The following is a 15,968-nucleotide window of genomic DNA, read 5'->3' on the forward strand; positions in this document are numbered from 1 at the left end:
GGTGACACTCAACCAAAATATTTTTTTCGACTCAACTCATCTGAATTCAATTTTTCATGGTAACAGTTACAATTCTCAGCAAAAATCTTATCGCATCACGTTTTTGCAGTCAGTTTTTAAGAATGGCTCTGGGTCTTTCTCATTGTTTCAAATTTTAACAAAAGAATATTTTGTTCTTCGAATCCTGACAAAAATTTTGATTTCTCAGTTCCTTAACCTTTCACAGACGGCAAGCACATCAGCAATTTTAATATCGGATCTATTACTTCATTTGGTTTAAGTGTTCTCAAGAGATTCATTTCAAATCTTCTACTTCATTTTTTCAACATTAGACCGCATTTGTCAGAGCTTGACGTTTATTCCTGAAGCTGTTATCTATAACAGATACAGTACGGATAACAGATGACACGGATAGCCGTTCGTAACAGGATAGACACAGTACTCAATATCCAGAAAAGTTATCGTCCCCGTTATAGCTAATTTAAATCATTTCAAAATTTCGTAATTTCATTTTAACACTCAATTACACGAACCACTTTAATTAAAATTGATTATCACGCAAATTCTAGCAATTATATCGAACTACGAATGTTATTAGATATGTACGAGTCCGTGTAACATTTGTACAAACCGTTTTTTTTCGTTGGTAATTTGATGTGCGTTCGAAAAAAAAAATTTATTGGAGGTAATGAATACAAAGTACCACACACAGCTTGTAAACCAAATTTTTTTTTGTCGATCGTTTATGTATATATACACTTCTGCTGACTCAACGTCTCCATGATGTAACTTGGCGATTATATTTACGCTTGGTTATACCATCACGTAAAATGTAGACAAGAGAGCAGAAAGCTTTCGGAAATGATTTATCCATTTCGTACAGAAAATTATCGACATTTTCTTGCAGATTATTAATGAAATGCTGCACGATTGATTTTGAGCCCATAGGGATAGATGTAGAGAGGTGAATGTCATGTATATTCGAGTGAAGCATTGCCGTTTGGAAGATATTATTTGGGGTTGGGTAAGAGCCATTTAGCAAAGTCACGTTTCGTTGCAATGGGTGAAATATGCGTTATTTTCGTGGCCGAGCAAAATCAATATGCGAACGAAATTGCATCGTGTACACCGATTAACAGATATTGACAATATAAACACTGATATTAGGCCGATGGTTTTCCCGGTGGTTGATGTAGAAATACCTGCCCGTCTGTTCATCAACTCAGACTATTTATCCGTTAAGCCCAGCTCAACCTTCCCCAAGAAGTATGCAATGCATACTATGCATCGTATCTACTTCTGCAAAGTCCATGCATTCAATTTAAACAGTGTCACTGTTACGAGTCATTTCGTACTCACGTGTTTATGAGCGTATCAAGCTTTCTGATTGCAGTGGCTTCATAGTGGCAGTGAGTTGAAAATAGTCGAAAAAAGTGAGGAGTGTGTGGGACGAATAATCATTACCAGCCTCTCAAGCCAGTAAATTGTTTCCTTTTTCCATTTCAGGTGAAGATTTGGTTCCAAAATCGCCGAACAAAATGGAAAAAACACGACAACATAACGAATGTTGAAGCCTCCGAACACAAAACATCCCCAACAAAGGTGGCCCCATCGAAGCCAGTACAATCGCACCAAACCTCGCTGGACAGTGCGTCAAGTTCGATGAAAAAGTCCACGTCTAAGGCCACAAATCCGGTCACCGCCGAACTGAACGCAAAGCTTACAGCCAAGCACAACAACAAAATGAAAAATTTGAAAATATTTGCAAATGCAAAAAGTGAAAAATTCGATTGCATCGATCCGAATGCCGTCAGTTTCGGGGTACAAGAAAAGAATCGAGAAAATATGAAACTAAATTTACTAACTGACGCTACCAATGATGTTGAGTCGCGATTCGCTTCATCGAAAATTTCGGTCAATTCACACACGGAAAACAGTAGTTACTTGTAGCCATTTCAAGGGCTTTTAATTGATCGAAAAGGGCCATAATGAACAAATTGACCGAAATTTAAAGCGACAGACGATTCACTAACTTATTTTAGTTAAATTTAACGTAAATATTGAGCACCGGAAACAGAGAAATGATAATCAGATGACATCCTACGCCATCTGGTTATCATTTCCCTGCATAAAAAAAGACGAGAAAGAAGATCACTGACCGGAAATGAATTCAAATGTTGCGATGTGTACCGACAAAAATCTCTAAGAAATCCAAAGTCTGTTAAAACAATGTTGTGCATTCCACACGCTATCGATGCATTTTTCATTGGCATGTTGTTTTCACCTTAAAGTGACAAAGTGGTTTGGAATACAATTTCTTGTTAGGATAGAACAGAGGCTTAACAGAAAAATGGTTCCGGCGCAACAGACTTACCAACAAAAGTTGCAATGTTTTTTTTTTTAAACAATAAAACACTCTATCAGTAGAGAGGGACATTAAGGTCAAAGGTGATTTATCCTTCCATGATATTCAACTGAAAATTGATTGTGATTGACCAAGTTTTGATACCTGTGCCATATCATGCTCGTACGTTAGTAAGCGATCGCGGCGCAAGACGACTACTACAAAAAATGTATTTTTTTAGGGTCTAAGGTTACATTACCTAAAATGGAGCGAAGAACTGTCCAACATCTTGGCTTGGCCAACTTGCACTAAATTTTTATTAAAGGTTTATTCGTGCCGCACTCTGGTACCTTTAGAAGAAAAATTTATTTCCATTTTCATTTCACATTTGATACAAATTTGAGTTTCGTATGAATTAAGCGAACTGAGATTTACATGAGCTATGGTCCCACATTAGGACTCCCAGCGGCCTCAAAAACCAAGAACTAACAGAACGTAACACTTTTCGTGTTGGGTTTCAAACTATGGCCTTATGAGCAACAGTACATGATGTGTTGCAGATAATAATTGTCAGGGCCGCACTGGCAACCTAAAATCCCTTCGGGCATTGAAGGATGAAACTTTGTAGAAAGCCCTTCGTTCATTTAAAAAAAAACCTCTCTGGCATCACCCGAATACCCATAGTGGCCTGAACTGTACACAGTGTTCCGCTGATATTATGATGGATGAGTTCTAAATTTGCTATAAACCTTATTTCTCGTTAATACTTAAAGTAATTGAAATGATTCCACTTTACTTTTCAGTTGAATAACATATGAACGGTGGATTGGAAATGCCCAGTGCTCTCTCTAGAGCATTGACATGCGTCCTACTACATTATTATTAATCTCGTATACTCTCTTTAGTTTCGGATATTTCTTGAGCTTACGACTGAACTAATTTACAAAGTTTAAAAAAAAATCATAAAAAATTTCTAGTTTACACTCGATGCAGCATCTTTAACACATGAATGTATACTTTATGATAGGTTTTTTAGTGTATAGAAACATAAATAATTTTTCCTTTTTTTTTACTTTAATTTTAATTTTTCTCGTAGTTGAGTGAATAATTTGACGAAGGAAATTATTTTACTAAATTTGTAGAAATGAATAAATGGTCATTTAGACATGTAAGACGTGTGCCAAAATTTTGTTCTTAATTCTGTATGAATAAAAGATTTGATTATCATATAAATGAAAATAATACGAAAATTGAATGTGGTTTGTTGTTATTGTTGTGGTTTCTATTTTCAACGGTGTTCCAGAGGGTTGAAGGCGATATCTCCATTTTCGAAGATAATAAAATACTTTATTACTCTGTGGGGCGATGAAATTGATTACACTTCTACCGACACACAATTTCATTGAACACCCAAAATGAATTTACAGTGAGCAAATAATTTCGTTATGCACATTTTGCAACAGCTGATTTTGTATCGTTTGTTAATTTTGCTTTTATCTGTGAGTGGGATGAGTAAGACACGATAAATGTAGATTGTACTATAAATGAGGTATACATCACCTGAAACAAAAACCAGCTGTCCGTGTCCACATTGTGCATAATTTATTTACTTCCTGTATGATAAGTTGGATAGATCGAGTAACACTTCGTGACTTCGGCAAAACAAGCAAAAAAATAGTAAAAAAACACCAACGAAAATGGTGCATATAAATGGATTGTAATTTATGTTGTGATTGATGTTGCCAATCACTCGGTATGTCATGTATTCATAGTTCACTCAGTCATTCTATCTTAATTTTGTCAAAAGAACATTAAAGGGGACCTATTATACCTAGACATAGGTAAGATATTATATATTTACAGAAACATTCAACCAACTATTTGATTGTGCTTATAAGTCATGTATGTCTTGAAACTACTGATATCCATCATTCATTAAATCTGTCCATTTTCCAACTTCTTTCTGTAACATTTCCCATTGAAATTGAAATTTTGAATTTCGAAAGTCCGAATTTAAAGTTCCTGTGTAAATTCAATGTACACGGAGCATGTACACGAATATGATCGAAATTCATTTTCTCTATTATATGTTACAGACATGGCAGTGTCTAATGTATATTCAATTTATGGTAGGTGAAGTTCTTTTTCTACGTAACCTTCCTAGAACAGATTAATCAAGAATTTGTTTAAAGTAGTTAATTCCCGAAAATTTCGTAATTTTTCCGTTATGTTTTAACCAAGGTTGCACTAGCGTCGCTAGTCATTAGCGACGCTACTAGCGTCGCTACTAGCGCCGCTAATAGCGACGCTTATCTTCAAAAAATGTCGCTAATAGCGTTAGCGCTCGCTAGAATATCATTAGCGAAATTTTTTTCGCTGACCGCTAATCACTTCGCTAATGAAAAATAGAACATTCTAGGTATTGAACAATTTAATATTGAATTATTAGAATTGTTATTTGCCTAACTAGAAGTGAAGCGTTGAAAAATGTACTTCACATTCAAAGTCCGTTGAAAGTTTATGAAATTTCATGTATTAGACCAACTCCAACTCGCAATCGTGTAAAATACTTTTCATGCTTTGGATTAACAAAATTCACATGAAATCTTGACTTTCTAATTGTTCATCACTAGTATGCAATAGCTACTTGCTACTATACTCAATCTTTTGCAACTCCCGTAAAAGGGTAAACTTCAACATAAATCTTCAACATAATCATAAATTCTAATAAATTTTCCTCAAAAAACGATTGAACAAAATGCAGTCAAAGTTCATCAAAAACAATATTTAAAAAATTATTGAGATTTCATCATGTTCATCATGATCAAAAATGTTAAAAAAAATTTAAATTAAGAAATCGTCTTATTCATGAGATTTTTTAGCGAAACATTAGCGATCGCTATTAGCGGCCGCTACTAGCGCGCTAACTTTTTTCTGTTAACGAATAAGTTTAGCGACGCTAACATTTTTCGAAATTAGCGTTAGCGTTAGCGTCGCTAATAAAAATCGTTAGCGATCGCAACCTTGGTTTTAACTGTTTCTCTAAAACAATAATAGATTGAAGTGTCTTTGTTGTTTTAATGGTCTTTTTACTTGTTTTTGAGCTATTAATCGATTACATTCGGATGGTATTTTATAAGATCTAAGCGCAACCAGAATTCAAGAATTTAGTGGGGTTTCAGATTCAGGAATGAGGTGAGTTTAAGTTATTTTTTTCATTTCCGGTTCGGGTAGCCCGTTGAAGGTCAATTCGGTTGGAAAGCGGAGTTGTCAACCGACTTAAAAATTATAAAACATCTCAAAAACGAATGAAAAAACTTGCCAAAACTTTGACAGAAAACCATCAATTATTCCAAAGAATAAACTAAAGGATCGCTTCGAGCTTTTTTATCATTAAAAGCTGTTAACGAGAGTTGGTTTGTGGAGAGAATTGTAGATTGCTGAATATAGGGAATTATAACAGTAAAGTTTACAGCCTCCTTAACACCTTTATGAAAAAAACAGACTGGGGATTAAATTGCCGATGACGGTAAAAGTTTGGTAATCTTCATCTATATAGAATTTGGTTCTCATCAGAAAATGTGTAGCGAGTGCGTATGATGAAGCAGAAGTCCTTACATATCCAAAAAAAAAAAGATTTGTCTACGTCTGCAGATAAGGATTATACGAACTTTTACCTTTGTCGGTAAATGCATTGCATATTTTCAATCAATTCCAAGAAAGTTATATTAGGGCTTTCTCATGTTACACATTTTCTGAGGCTTTTTAACGTTGGTTTACTGGTTTAGTTGTCGAAAATACTCTGAGATTTACTTGCCGATTTTAACACAACAGCTCGTATGGAGGGATTCTTTTGAAAAACAGCCTACCGAAATCGGAGGCATTTTCTATTGGACTTTTTTATATGTGCCTAGAAAGGTATTCGACCCTAGAAGCCAAAACCACTTTCTCGAGTTACACGAGCCGTACAGGGTTGTGTAGAGTGTCATAAGAAAGGTAATCACACGTACTATTGAGCCGAATAGGGACTTATTGTGTTTAAAATTCATCGCCACTGAAAAATGTGCAGTTAAAGTTTTCAACCGAAGACTTACACTGTTTTTGTAGTTTTTTTGAGCTTCTTCAATAATTTTGTATTTTAAAGTCGGAATAGCTCAGTTTATTCTTTTAATTTGCCAAATATTTCGACTTCAAATCGAAGTCATCATCAGTGGCTGTAACAAAATTCATCAAAAAATATCAGCGCACTGGACACAATACATCTTTTGTTTAAATGTAAAATTACCTCAAAGTCAAAAATCATGATGACTTCGATTTGAAGTCGAAATATTTGGCAAATTAAAAGAATAAACTGAGCTATTCCGACTTTAAAATACAAAAAAACTTACACTGTTCTTACAGAAATTTCTCGAGGTACACAAAACGTACATGGTCGTGTAAGGTGTCATTTGACAGGTAATTAAATGTGCTTTTGGGCCAAATAGGGTTTTATGTGGTTTCCTTTCTCGGCACATAAAAAAAGGCCACTGGAAAATGCGTCCGAATTCAGTAGGCTGTTTTTCAAAAGTCTCCCTCATGTGTTTATTATACGCACAGGTTTTCAGTGGATATAATTTATCAAAATCAACCGCTGACCGGTGTCGACACGCTTGACGAACGAATAATGCTAGAACAAATTCCTTACTTAACTGAGTTGCAAATTGTTGCATGATGAAAAAGTCAAAGAGTTGGAGATCAGGTAATCTACCCTCGGAAAGCAGAAAATCGAAGAAAGAGTCTGAGAATTTTTAACGTTGTGTGGCAGGTGAAGGTTCGGTTCGGGGAGTCGAAGTGTTCATAGCAAAATCTGTCAGCCTGGGCCCTTTCGTAGAAAATTCAGTAACTAAAATAAAAAGATGCAAGACGTGCATCATGTGCATGGTTACAGAATGAAAATTATATTTTATTTGAATTTTATGTTTTTTTGTAATTTTTTTTTTAATATTTTCACTAATACCCATATAATGATTTGATTATTTGACTAGCTTAAACGTCATATAACATGTAAATACATATTTTTATTTCATTTTTTTTAAATTTTTAATTGATTTTTTTTATATTTTATAATTTGAGTATTTTTCATGTTTTTTCTTCTTCTTTTCTATTCTAATATTGTTTAACGATTACAACACATTATTTTGCATTCATTTTGTTTTTACAATAAATTGTTTTTTGTTTTATTTCTTCTGTAACATTAAATTCAAATATAATTTTTTTTAGAGATTTTTTCTTTTAAACACTAAATATTTATCATAAAAGTAACAACATTATGCCTAAAAAATACCACTCTGCGAAAATAAATTTGATAAAAACGAGAATATAGAACCATCCTTTGGGTTAATTCTTTTTTTTTCATTTTCTTCTACATTTTATTCTCCTCTTTTACTCCTCTCTTGTTACATTAAAAATGGATTTTCTCTTCTTTATCTTGCCTTATTTTGCATTTTAACTTCGCATCCTAATTGATAACTTCTTAATATATATATCTAAAATACAATTTACGTTTACAATAATTACAGTTAAAAAATATATTGATTTTGTGGACCCACATTTGCACCAGTGTTAAATATATATCTCTGAAAGCTGCACCGGTTTTATTTTTGTTTTATTAAGTTTTCTTAAGGATTAGAGTTACTAGTCGGAATTAACAAAATGGTAGAAAGTATACGATTTGACGATGAACCGTGGCACACAAATTCAAGTGTGAACTGCTGCTTCTGCAAAAATTGCTGATCAATGGGATTTTATACACACAAAACGACTGGACAAAAAAGGAGGAAAGAAAAAAATGGACAAAGGAGATAAGCGACAAAAGGCATACATTCATAAAAGACATCCGAAAATTTTACCATTTGTATTCAAGTGGTAAGTATACCAAATTACCAAGAATACCAGATTCATTGAGTTACTATTGGTTCGGATCGGTACCAAATTTCAAATGTCTTTTATGAATGCTGTCAAGTATCATTCACCTCTTGGCAACGAAACTTTTTTTTCTCAATAATTTGATGCCTCACTTGGGTACAATTTCATTACCAATTTTGTACAAAATCTGGTGTTTTTCATCCGTTTCTTTTTCTAAATACGTTTGACATGACTTGTCAAACTCGGCCAGCTTCACCATTAAAGTAATTGTCGTTTATAGACGATAATCCCGACAAACATTTGATGATCGGCTTTTTAAAATTAAGTTACACCCGCTTCGCTCAGGTGCAACAAAGGAATTTCTTTCAAAATCTGATTTTTTTTGTAAAAACTCAGAAAAAAGCCGAGGGATAATTGTAAACTAATTTTTAAAAAGAAAACCATTTGAGGAATTTCAATAACTTCTCGTGGACTTTCTATGATTCGAAAAAGATTTTTTACGATTTTTCCTGGATTTCTATCATATTTTTAAGGATTTTCTTCAATTTCCAGGGTTTTTCCCTCGGGTTTTTAGGGACTTCTGATGAGAGGCTCCTCTAGTGTTCAAACAATTTCCAAGAATATTTCTGGTTAACAAAGGTTTTTTTTAGTTTATCGATCACTCGACATCGAAGGATTTCAGGTCGCTCAGCTTTAAGTAGATTTGCCCTTTACTCAACTATTTAAAGTTTAAAGGTTTCACGTAGTGAAGGTTCCCTTTTATTTTATTTTTTTTTAATTCAAAACTGGCTGGTAGGACACAGAAACACCTCTACGACCAATTCTCGCTCCAAACGGTCCTTTTTCTTAAAAAATACTATGTTATTGATGCAGCGCAACCGCCCAGACAAAAATTTGTGTGCCATTCGGCCTTCGTATCTGTATTTACTTTTCGCATAATGAAACCGTGACTTTTCTGTTCTTCTCTTTGTACAACAACGTTTCGCTTTTTATCACCGTTTTCGGATTCGGAAAAAAATTATTTTCTTTGCAATTAAAATTATGGTTTCCGGAATAAAATGTTTTGCGTAACAGTGCCGATGGTTCCCCAGTTTTATACACAGCTAAGGTGGCGGTATCCTAACGAGGATCAAAAAGAAGCTCGCTACGCAAAAACACTTTCATTTTTGGAATGGACTGGACGATTTTCTGATAATTTTTGTTTTGTTTTGTTAAATTTCATACATTTAGTTTAACGTTCCTCTTCGGTAGAGAGAGAAACAACGGCTCAATTTTTATATTTGGGAGAGGTGACTTTCTTTCCACTTTTTTTTAAATTACTTACTTTACATTAACATTTTTCGCACATATTCGGATGGTTTCAAGTCTTTGTCGATAGTATTTTCTGGATTTTTTTTTCATATTTTTGAGGTAAGGTAGGACTGTTTTGAGTTGGTTTTCCACAGCGACTGTTCACTGTTCTATAAGTCATAACAACTGACTGGTGTTATTAAATCAAAATGCATCTCGAATTAAGATTCCAATTCATGAGAAAACGTTTTCAAGGCATATGGGACTTAGTAATGCAAAATTTAGGAAAAATGGTCAAAAAGTGAGAAAACGCACTCCCAAAAATATTCCTTGCCCTTAGGGCCTTGAATCTGACATGTCTTGGTGGTATTCTATTTTCCTTCAGTCCCTGACTTAAACATTTGAAGTTTTGGTTCTTTTTCTCAACGATATTTTAGTAGTCCTCTTGAAGGTGGATATTTGCACTCGAAATACTCAAAAATTATCTCAGCGCAACAAAGATAATGAAAAAAAAAATTAATCAAACTGACTGTTTCCGTACGCGTGCTAATAGCCACTGCATGATGGGTGGCGCAATTTCAATTCTCATCATTATTTAAAGCTCTCGTTTCACGATCGGATAGCATCATCATAATACTGTGTCTAGCCCACTCATCATACGGTGATGCTTGCACCATTGCACTTTCCTTGCGACAATACATGGCAGAAAATTTTGTAGACATTTTTCTCCACCTACTAAAAATCGACACCGCGACTGGGGCGATTAAGATTATAACGATTACGTATTCTAATATTGGATGTAGTAGACGTTAGACGAATAGGTACACATGTAATTTCTAAGTGTTCAATTTGAATTTCAACGAATTTCTGCAAATTTTGTTTACGTCTCCTCAACCGCTCGTTTGAAATTGTTTCGTATTCTAGCCAAATGATGCGAGCATACGTGACCATAGGTTTTGTTGTACCATTCCGGCGTTTTTCCCCTGAAAAGATATTGTGTGAACACTCAACACATGACAATTCCAATGGTTTCAGCAACTCACTTAATGTCCACGCGTGACAAATGCATAATTTTCGATCGTCCATTTCCAACCGGTTCGATCAAATAGCGTGATGCGAGCACAACACCTCTGACTCCTCCCAGCAGTAGACTGGCCTGTGCATGCTCAACGGATGTTTCGACAATAACGCAAGCACCACGCGGCAAATCCGAACGCCACGACCTGTTTATTCGTTCAATGCAAAACAAATTTACAATCCGAACGACAGAGTCCCTTCGAAAAATCCATTCCCTTACCTCAAAACGCAATAATCCGTTATCGTTTGACCGCCGGTCGCATATTGGAATATTTCGCTTCGCTCGTCCAATTGCTCGATGATTCGCCACTTCAACAGATGCTGGTCCCAGTGATGTCGCTCTTTGAACACATATTGTAGCACTTGGGACGGCGGCCCGTCCAATTCGGTGGTGAACTTCCACAATCGTAACGGATGTCCATCGCCGACCTTTTTGAATGCAATTTCCACATTTGGATCCGGCGACGATGTGGATATCCAACCACGAGACTTTTCGCGTCCCTCTTTAATCGTTGCGCTCGTACATTCGTACAAATAACCGCGCCAATCGTGCACCTGCAATCCTTCGCCGAGCACTTCCAGTGGCACTGGTCTTGATTCTTCCATGTAGCCGAAATTGCAGCGAATGATTTTCTCATTGGATATGGTGAACACGGTGCGATAGTTTTCGATCAAATACGTTAAGCATTCGTGAGATGCACGCGTCTCAGACAGTTCACGCGGATCGGGAACGCCGGTCGGTTTACGGCGCCTGGGTGATGCTGGTATTCGGAAATTGTTGGAACTAATTTTTTTTTTGGTTGGAAACGGTTGCGATTAGAAAATTGATTTTTCTTTCATTTTGCAGACAGTGATTACCTCATAGACGTAGCTCCGTTGTAGAACAGAGAAGGAGCTAGACAAACGGCCAAATTGTTCGCTGTCATCTGATTGTAGGCAGCATTATCGGCAACATTATTTAGGAATTCCAATAAATGTTGCAGAACTTCACGATGTTCGTCGGGCAACAGCAGCACAGCCGATTGACAAGCGTCTGGTCGAACTTCTGGCGGTAGGTCTATGTACCAAAATTTTGTAAATTTACTATGAGGCCACGCAAAGGGACAGAGTGACTTACGTTGAAATATTGCCACAAATGTCTCAGACATTTTGGCTGTGAGCAACGTGTCCGGTAATTCTCTAAAATATTGCTTGACCATGTCAGCTACATCGTATGCCTGTTGAATGTCGTACAGCGAAATCGATACGACTGGTGATTCTTCGACGACAGTTTTCAATTTCTGAATCCTTGACTTAACACCGGACTTACGAAAGATGCCAATCTGTAATGGTAAACGTGTGTGGATCAGTTAAACTCTTTAGCTCCAAGGAAGCTCTGCATTCAAATAGAAAAGTGCTGCAAATTTACCTGATGCATTGCATTTAGCTTGAGCCACTTCAACGCTGACTGTATAGACTTCGGCAAAGTTTCACCAGTTCGTTGGAGCAGCAGTAGAAATGGAACTCCAAATACTTTTTTATCTACAATCGGAAGATGGATTGAGTGAAACGTTGTTGCAAATAGAGTAAAGTGAACAATTCTACCTTTGTAATCAGGAGATTTGATCTTTTTAATAAATTTCGGCAGCTCCCAATTCCAACCGGATCGGTGTGTGGGACAGTATCGTTCCATATAACCTGTTAATGTGACTAGTGCTAATTTACGAACGACCTGAAGTTGACCACATGACATAGCTGCTAATGGAATGCCGTCGATTTCCTGCGCCTTTGGCGTCTGACATTTTTTGAAAATATTATCTGGCCGATCGCCACTCTGAAAGCTGTGCCACCGTACGACGGTACTATAAAATGGGAATGTTTAGCAGTAAGAAATTTCGGAATCGGGCACTTCACACTAACCTTGCTTTAGTTTCATCATTTCTACGAGTTGAGCTGCGCGACCGAAAACTGCGAGAATTGAAAGCGTCTCTGTAGCGACGAGATTCTTTGCCAAAATTCAACGATCCTCCCCGCAACAGTTTTGACGGTTTGAGCGTCTGATCTGACGGTTGTGTGGCAGAAGCATCGCCCAATTGTCTGAATTTTCTCGACCTGAACTGATGGCATTCGGAGTCTGACATTGCACCGATATCCTCGACACGTCCTTTTTGCAGGAATGATTTTGTTTTTGACGGCCGTTTCTTGGTGCCACTACCACCACCACCACCACCACCACCACCACCGCCACTCGATTCTTGGCTGGCATCACTATAGTATGACGATGTATCGTCACCCGATTTATTGAAATCCAATGTAACATTTGCACTGTGCGAAAAGAAGTGCAACGGACTAGTTCGATTCGATTTGGACATTTGTGTTTTTCTACCCAGACAATGGTTCGGACTAAGTCGATTTTGGTTTTGATACTTAATGTAGTCGGTGACCATCAGTAAATCATTATTGTTGATCAGCGGACTCTTTGTACTTATTGAATATGGACTAGGACTAGTAGGTATCGGTGATGGTGGCGTCGATTTGGTTTTGTTGATGTCGACACATTTCAAATTGGCTAATTTCATGTTGATGTCGTCAAGATCCAGCGTTTCCGGTCCACCACTAATTATGACACCGTCACGATTCTGTTTTTTCCGTCGACGCGATTTTATCGATTCGACGCGACGCAAAAATGCTTTAGCTCCGTCTTTTAGGCGCTCACTACCAGTTCTACGGAATCGTACCGGTAACTGTTCATTTTCGTTCGAACTGAATGATGTTCCGTGCGGAAGCGTCGAGAAACCAATGCCGTCCGCATTGTTTGTGTCCAGATTTTCCGTGCTCGAATTGATTGATGGAGACGTTTTTTCTTTGTTGTCGAACAGATTTGCGGGAATATTTAAGTCTGTTTCGCATACTCTTGACCAGCGTCGATTCTTTTGCTCGAATGTCCAGTTTTCGCTTAAAGCGTATTCATCTTCTTCAGATTCGTCTTTCTGGAAGGGAATGAATCATAATTGTTAGAGATACACATTTACCGAGAGTCTAATACACACAGCGGTATTTCATGTATGATCACAGTTTGAAACTGATGATATACCAACGCGCTTCAAGCATAAGCTCTAAATAGAGTACTGAAACTGGACAGTGTATCATACACATTTCGCCACTTTAAAAAATTCGATCATTCATGTATGCAGTGCATTAGGTATTTGTACATTGTTGCCTTATGATTTGTACGTTTTGCGAGGATGAACTAAATAAGAAAATGATCATACCTAACGTAACATCCACTTCTTCTATTTTAATAGAATCGTAAGTGGTTCCAAATCGATATGCAAATTCGTAAAACGATTTTAGATGCGGTATATGAGCTATAATACATCCATCCTTACATCCCATTCACAAAGCATTAATAGCAAAATCATCTCAAAATAACAGAGAGGAGAGTTGACTATTTATAGAATCGACATTCCCAGATATTTCCGAAATTTTATTATAATTCAATTATGGAGCCAATTAACCGTAACGAAATAACTATATTTAAATGTGTGTAAAATTTTTGGATGTTTTCTTCTCGTCTTTTTTTGGTTCATCTCAACGGGAAAAGATATTTTTGTCTTTACGAAAAGTGATTCCCTAAAGCAAATTCTTTGTGTAAGGAATGCCGGATAGATTTTATCTTTTGGTTGATGAGGGGAGGAAAAGGAGAAGTAGAAGTTTTTGCTCTGGTATTTTGAAATTTTGAACATTTAGTTGTGCTTGAAGTCGAAGACGATGGTTTTGTGTTACGAAGTTTCTTTAAGAGTTTCTTAAAAAAATCTTACCACACTTTTATTAATCACCTGTTATCGATAACAACGATAAAACCAATCTGCGACTTTTTATGCAGCAAATTAATGCTCAAAACTGACAAAGTAAAAGATTTTTTTATCAAATGTCATTGGATGCATATGACAAACGAAGTAGTAGATTTAACGATTCATCTCACTTAATAGCCTGTCATTGACGGAAAGCATATTAACAGTTTAACTATCTGATCTATTACTACTTGATCGAAGATTTTCAGAGATTGATTTCCGAAATCTTTTACTTCATTTGTTATATAAGACCTCATTACTGAGAGCTTGTCTTTTATTATTGCTGTCGTTGTCGATAACAGCTGTCAACAGGATAGTGTACCTTCACAAAATTCGCATGCTTGCAACAAGAGGAAGTGATCAGAGGGATGCCGTTGCTTTACATATCGAGGGCAACATTACTAGAGGTCGTAACTACACACAAATCTGTAAAACTACTCAACGGATTTTCATAAACTTTTTTCCTCTGAAAGCAAGAAATATTTCTGTATTTTCAGCCCCATATACAACCTCTGTCCGATTAATATTTCCAGAGCAGTTCCAGAGATGTTGTAGTTAGAGACAATGTAAATAACCGTTCCACACAAAAGCCTATACATTACAAGTTTTACGTCGAGAGAGGGGTCGTTTTCTGTGTGCGTGCTTTGTAAATGGCCATATAAACGGTTATGGATGCAAATTTAAACAAACGATTTCTTGACTTTGGGACGCAATGTCCCCGTCCGTGATTTATGTAAAATAGAATAAACATGTTGGTAGATGCCATCGAAAATGAGTACTGCGTGTGTAAACTAATTAAAAGGACTAATTGAATGATACTTGCTCAAGTTGTTCGATGTATTTTCGTAAGATTTTTCTTTTCTTTTCATGGTACTTTGGATATTATTAAAAAATAAAATTCAAATAACTTACGTTTCCATGTTTGTGCGTGCTGTCCAAACGCATCGTTGCACATCTGTTGAGAGCCACAAGTCTTCTGTATAACGATTGTAGCGGATCATTTTCTAAAAATGGATGATCTTTTGCAACCTGTGGAATGGAGTAGATATGTGTCAGAGCATCGTCAATTTGGGGGCGTGAAAATATTTGATGTTACACTTACCTTGCTCAGGTCTATTGGAAATTGAAGATCTACATGAAACATGAAACAAATAAAATAAACGAAGTGTAAATCGATGTGTGATTAAGTTATTAAAAGTAACATTCCAATATTACCTTCATACATTTGAGCATACTGTGGAAAGCCAGCAGCTCGTAGCCATTGACATGCCTCCGTTGCTTCAATTTCTGTAAATAAAATGGAAATCAATGAGCTCAACGAATATCAAAAATTATTTTTAGAGTAAAAAAGCTTATTGCGCTCACGCAACACTCGAACCATTGGCTGACGGAGCGTTTTGAATGAGGGAGATCAAATCTTATATTGGATTCAATGGATATAATTACATTTCGAAATTCTAAGCGGTTTCATTGTCTTCTGAATTTTTCAGATAATTTCCCCGTGGACTCACATATAAAGC

At 36.3% G+C, this 15,968-nt stretch overlaps 2 protein-coding genes and 1 long non-coding RNA gene across 9 annotated transcripts in view; 1 reads left to right on the forward strand and 2 right to left on the reverse strand.

Annotated features, from left to right (window-relative positions):
* The window catches only part of LOC119069781 (paired box protein Pax-6), a 27,640-nt gene extending 24,348 nt beyond the window's left edge, over positions 1 to 3,292 (forward strand). The window contains exon 5 of the mRNA XM_037173923.1: positions 1,507 to 3,292. Within this exon, the coding sequence (XP_037029818.1) occupies positions 1,507 to 1,950 (444 nt within the window). The 3' untranslated portion in view covers positions 1,951 to 3,292. The remainder of the gene's footprint in view (positions 1 to 1,506) is intronic.
* LOC119069784 overlaps positions 1 to 6,236 on the reverse strand; it is a 23,121-nt gene extending 16,885 nt beyond the window's left edge. The window contains exons 1-2 of the long non-coding RNA XR_005086408.1: positions 5,233 to 6,236; positions 5,004 to 5,008 (exon numbers count right to left, since the gene is read on the reverse strand). This is a non-coding gene — a long non-coding RNA (uncharacterized LOC119069784). The remainder of the gene's footprint in view (positions 1 to 5,003; positions 5,009 to 5,232) is intronic.
* A 1,182-nt stretch (positions 6,237 to 7,418) lies between these two features.
* LOC119069780 (stAR-related lipid transfer protein 13) overlaps positions 7,419 to 15,968 on the reverse strand; it is an 87,013-nt gene continuing 78,463 nt past the window's right edge. For all 7 annotated transcript variants that reach the window (XM_037173921.1, XM_037173919.1, XM_037173916.1 and 4 more), the window contains 11 exons: positions 15,664 to 15,735; positions 15,551 to 15,579; positions 15,361 to 15,477; positions 12,515 to 13,584; positions 12,200 to 12,456; positions 12,024 to 12,136; positions 11,733 to 11,937; positions 11,474 to 11,672; positions 10,836 to 11,399; positions 10,582 to 10,761; positions 7,419 to 10,521 (listed from right to left, as the gene is read on the reverse strand). In XM_037173921.1, coding sequence (XP_037029816.1) covers positions 10,419 to 10,521; positions 10,582 to 10,761; positions 10,836 to 11,399; positions 11,474 to 11,672; positions 11,733 to 11,937; positions 12,024 to 12,136; positions 12,200 to 12,456; positions 12,515 to 13,584; positions 15,361 to 15,477; positions 15,551 to 15,579; positions 15,664 to 15,735 — 2,909 coding nt within the window. In that variant the 3' untranslated portion in view covers positions 7,419 to 10,418. The remainder of the gene's footprint in view (positions 10,522 to 10,581; positions 10,762 to 10,835; positions 11,400 to 11,473; positions 11,673 to 11,732; positions 11,938 to 12,023; positions 12,137 to 12,199; positions 12,457 to 12,514; positions 13,585 to 15,360; positions 15,478 to 15,550; positions 15,580 to 15,663; positions 15,736 to 15,968) is intronic.

Source organism: Bradysia coprophila (genome assembly GCF_014529535.1).
Source record: "Bradysia coprophila strain Holo2 chromosome X unlocalized genomic scaffold, BU_Bcop_v1 contig_39, whole genome shotgun sequence".
Lineage (NCBI taxonomy): Eukaryota > Metazoa > Arthropoda > Insecta > Diptera > Sciaridae > Bradysia > Bradysia coprophila.